Source organism: Pelophylax lessonae (assembly GCF_965119305.1).
Source record: "Pelophylax lessonae genome assembly, chromosome: 6".
In the NCBI taxonomy this organism is placed as follows: domain Eukaryota; kingdom Metazoa; phylum Chordata; class Amphibia; order Anura; family Ranidae; genus Pelophylax; species Pelophylax lessonae.
This window is the reverse complement of record NC_138773.1, coordinates 3,657,131-3,659,461: the sequence shown is the minus strand read 5'-3', so window position 1 is coordinate 3,659,461 and position 2,331 is coordinate 3,657,131. Positions and strand designations below refer to the sequence as shown.

At 37.2% G+C, this 2,331-nt stretch overlaps 1 protein-coding gene across 1 annotated transcript; it reads left to right on the top strand.

Annotated features, from left to right (window-relative positions):
* Window positions 1-276: 276 nt before the first annotated feature.
* LOC309557767 (taste receptor type 2 member 9-like) lies at window positions 277-1,158 on the top strand (the record flags this gene model as incomplete). Its single annotated transcript, XM_082260532.1, has 1 exon — window positions 277-1,158. One exon carries the CDS (start codon window positions 277-279, stop codon window positions 1,156-1,158), a length of 882 nt encoding a protein of 293 aa, XP_082116658.1.
* Window positions 1,159-2,331: the final 1,173 nt, after the last annotated feature.

The window sequence follows — 2,331 nt, the reverse complement described above, 5'->3', positions numbered from 1 at the left end:
AAAAAAAACTCTGTGTGCTGATTGAAAAATAATATTTAGGTTTAGAGGGTTCTTGTAATTTGCTTCTATGGTCTCATATTCCTTTTTATCTTACTATACAAACAGAGGAAGCCATGATATCAATTAAGGGAATTTGCATGTCTCTCATTGCTTCCCTCTCTGTAGTAGATCAGTGTAATCATTTATCATCCAGTCAATCGTTAATTTCATCCATTGACACTGATCTGCACAGCCCAACAGCCGAACCTCTCCGACAACAGACACAAGAACGCAAGAATGTGGCTGGTCTCAGACATAATTAGACTTGTCACCATTTTCCTTAACGTGGTGTCAGGACTGACTCTGAATTCCTACATAGTCGCTGTGTATTTCCGGGAATGGAGGAAGAAAAAAGACTTCAATGTGTCTGACAAAATCGCCCTCTTGTCGGCTCTCACTGGGATCGTCTACCAATGTTCTTGCACCGTTGATAATCTGATATACTTTTTTGGGTCTTCCTCATCACACGACAAAAGGCAAAATCTGCTCGCCTTTGCTTTCTATATTTTTATTACATATGAGAGCGTCTGGAACAAGGCTTGGCTTTCCATCTATTACTGCCTGAAACTGGTCAAGTTTTCCCACCGCATTTTCTTTCAGTTACAGAGAAGATTGTCCTCTTCTATCACACAGCTTCTCATAGTCACCTTCGTTGGATCAATCTTCATAACTCTTCCACTTCCTTGGACCTTACATTTTCACTACCATAACATAACCAATGATCCATCTTCAAATCGGCATTCCATTGAAATCGATTTCCAATACGTTCCCCTCAGTATGTTTTTTGGTTCTCTTCTCCCGTTTCTTCTGAGCTTCATCTGCATTGGGCTCAGTGTGAGGTCTCTCCTGAGTCATGTCCACCAGATCCGTCACAATTCATCTCAGTTCAGCTCATCTCCACAACTAGAGGGTCACCTCCGAGCAGTCAGGACCATGATCCTTCAGGTCTGCCTTTGCTTGGCTCTGTATCTGGCTGTCTTTAGCATGATCATGTTCTCCCCGTACTTAGGAATGATTGTAAGAATATTTATTTTCATAATCATTACCAGCTACCCTTCTGCTCTAGCCGTTATCTCAATCCAGGGGAACCCTAAGTTAAGAAACAGACCCCCTACTTAGATATATTCAATGTCTCTACCTACATAGATATATTCAATGTCTCTACCTACTTAGATATATTCAATGTCTCTACCTACGTAGATATATTCAATGTCTCTACCTACGTAGATATATTCAATGTCTCTACCTACATAGATATATTCAATGTCTCTACCTACGTAGATATATTCAATGTCTCTACCTACGTAGATATATTCAATGTCTCTACCTACGTAGATACATTCTATGTCTCTAACTACGTAGATATATTCAATGTCTCTACCTACGTAGATATATTCAATGTCTCTACCTACGTAGATACATTCAATGTCTCTACCTACGTAGATATATTCAATGTCTCTACCTACGTAGATATATTCAATGTCTCTACCTACGTAGATATATTCAATGTCTCTACCTACGTAGATATATTCAATGTCTCTACCTACGTAGATATATTCAATGTCTCTACCTACGTAGATACATTCTATGTCTCTAACTACGTAGATATATTCAATGTCTCTACCTACGTAGATATATTCAATGTCTCTACCTACGTAGATACATTCTATGTCTCTACCTACGTAGATATATTCAATGTCTCTACCTACGTAGATATATTCAATGTCTCTACCTACGTAGATATATTCAATGTCTCTACCTACGTAGATATATTCAATGTCTCTACCTACGTAGATATATTCAATGTCTCTACCTACGTAGATATATTCAATGTCTCTACCTACATAGATATATTCAATGTCTTTACCTACGTAGATATATTCAATGTCTCTACCTACGTAGATATATTCAATGTCTCTACCTACGTAGATATATTCAATGTCTCTACCTACGTAGATATATTCAATGTCTCTACCTACGTAGATATATTAAATGTCTCTACCTACGTAGATATATTCAATGTCTCTACCTACATAGATATATTCAATGTCTCTACCTATGTAGATACATTCTATGTCTCTACCTACGTAGATATATTCAATGTCTCTACCTACGTAGATATATTCAATGTCTCTACCTACGTAGATATATTCAATGTCTCTACCTACGTAGATATATTCAATGTCTCTACCTACATAGATATATTCAATGTCTCTACCTACGTAGATATATTCAATGTCTCTACCTACGTAGATATATTCAATGTCTCTACCTACGTAGATATATTCAATG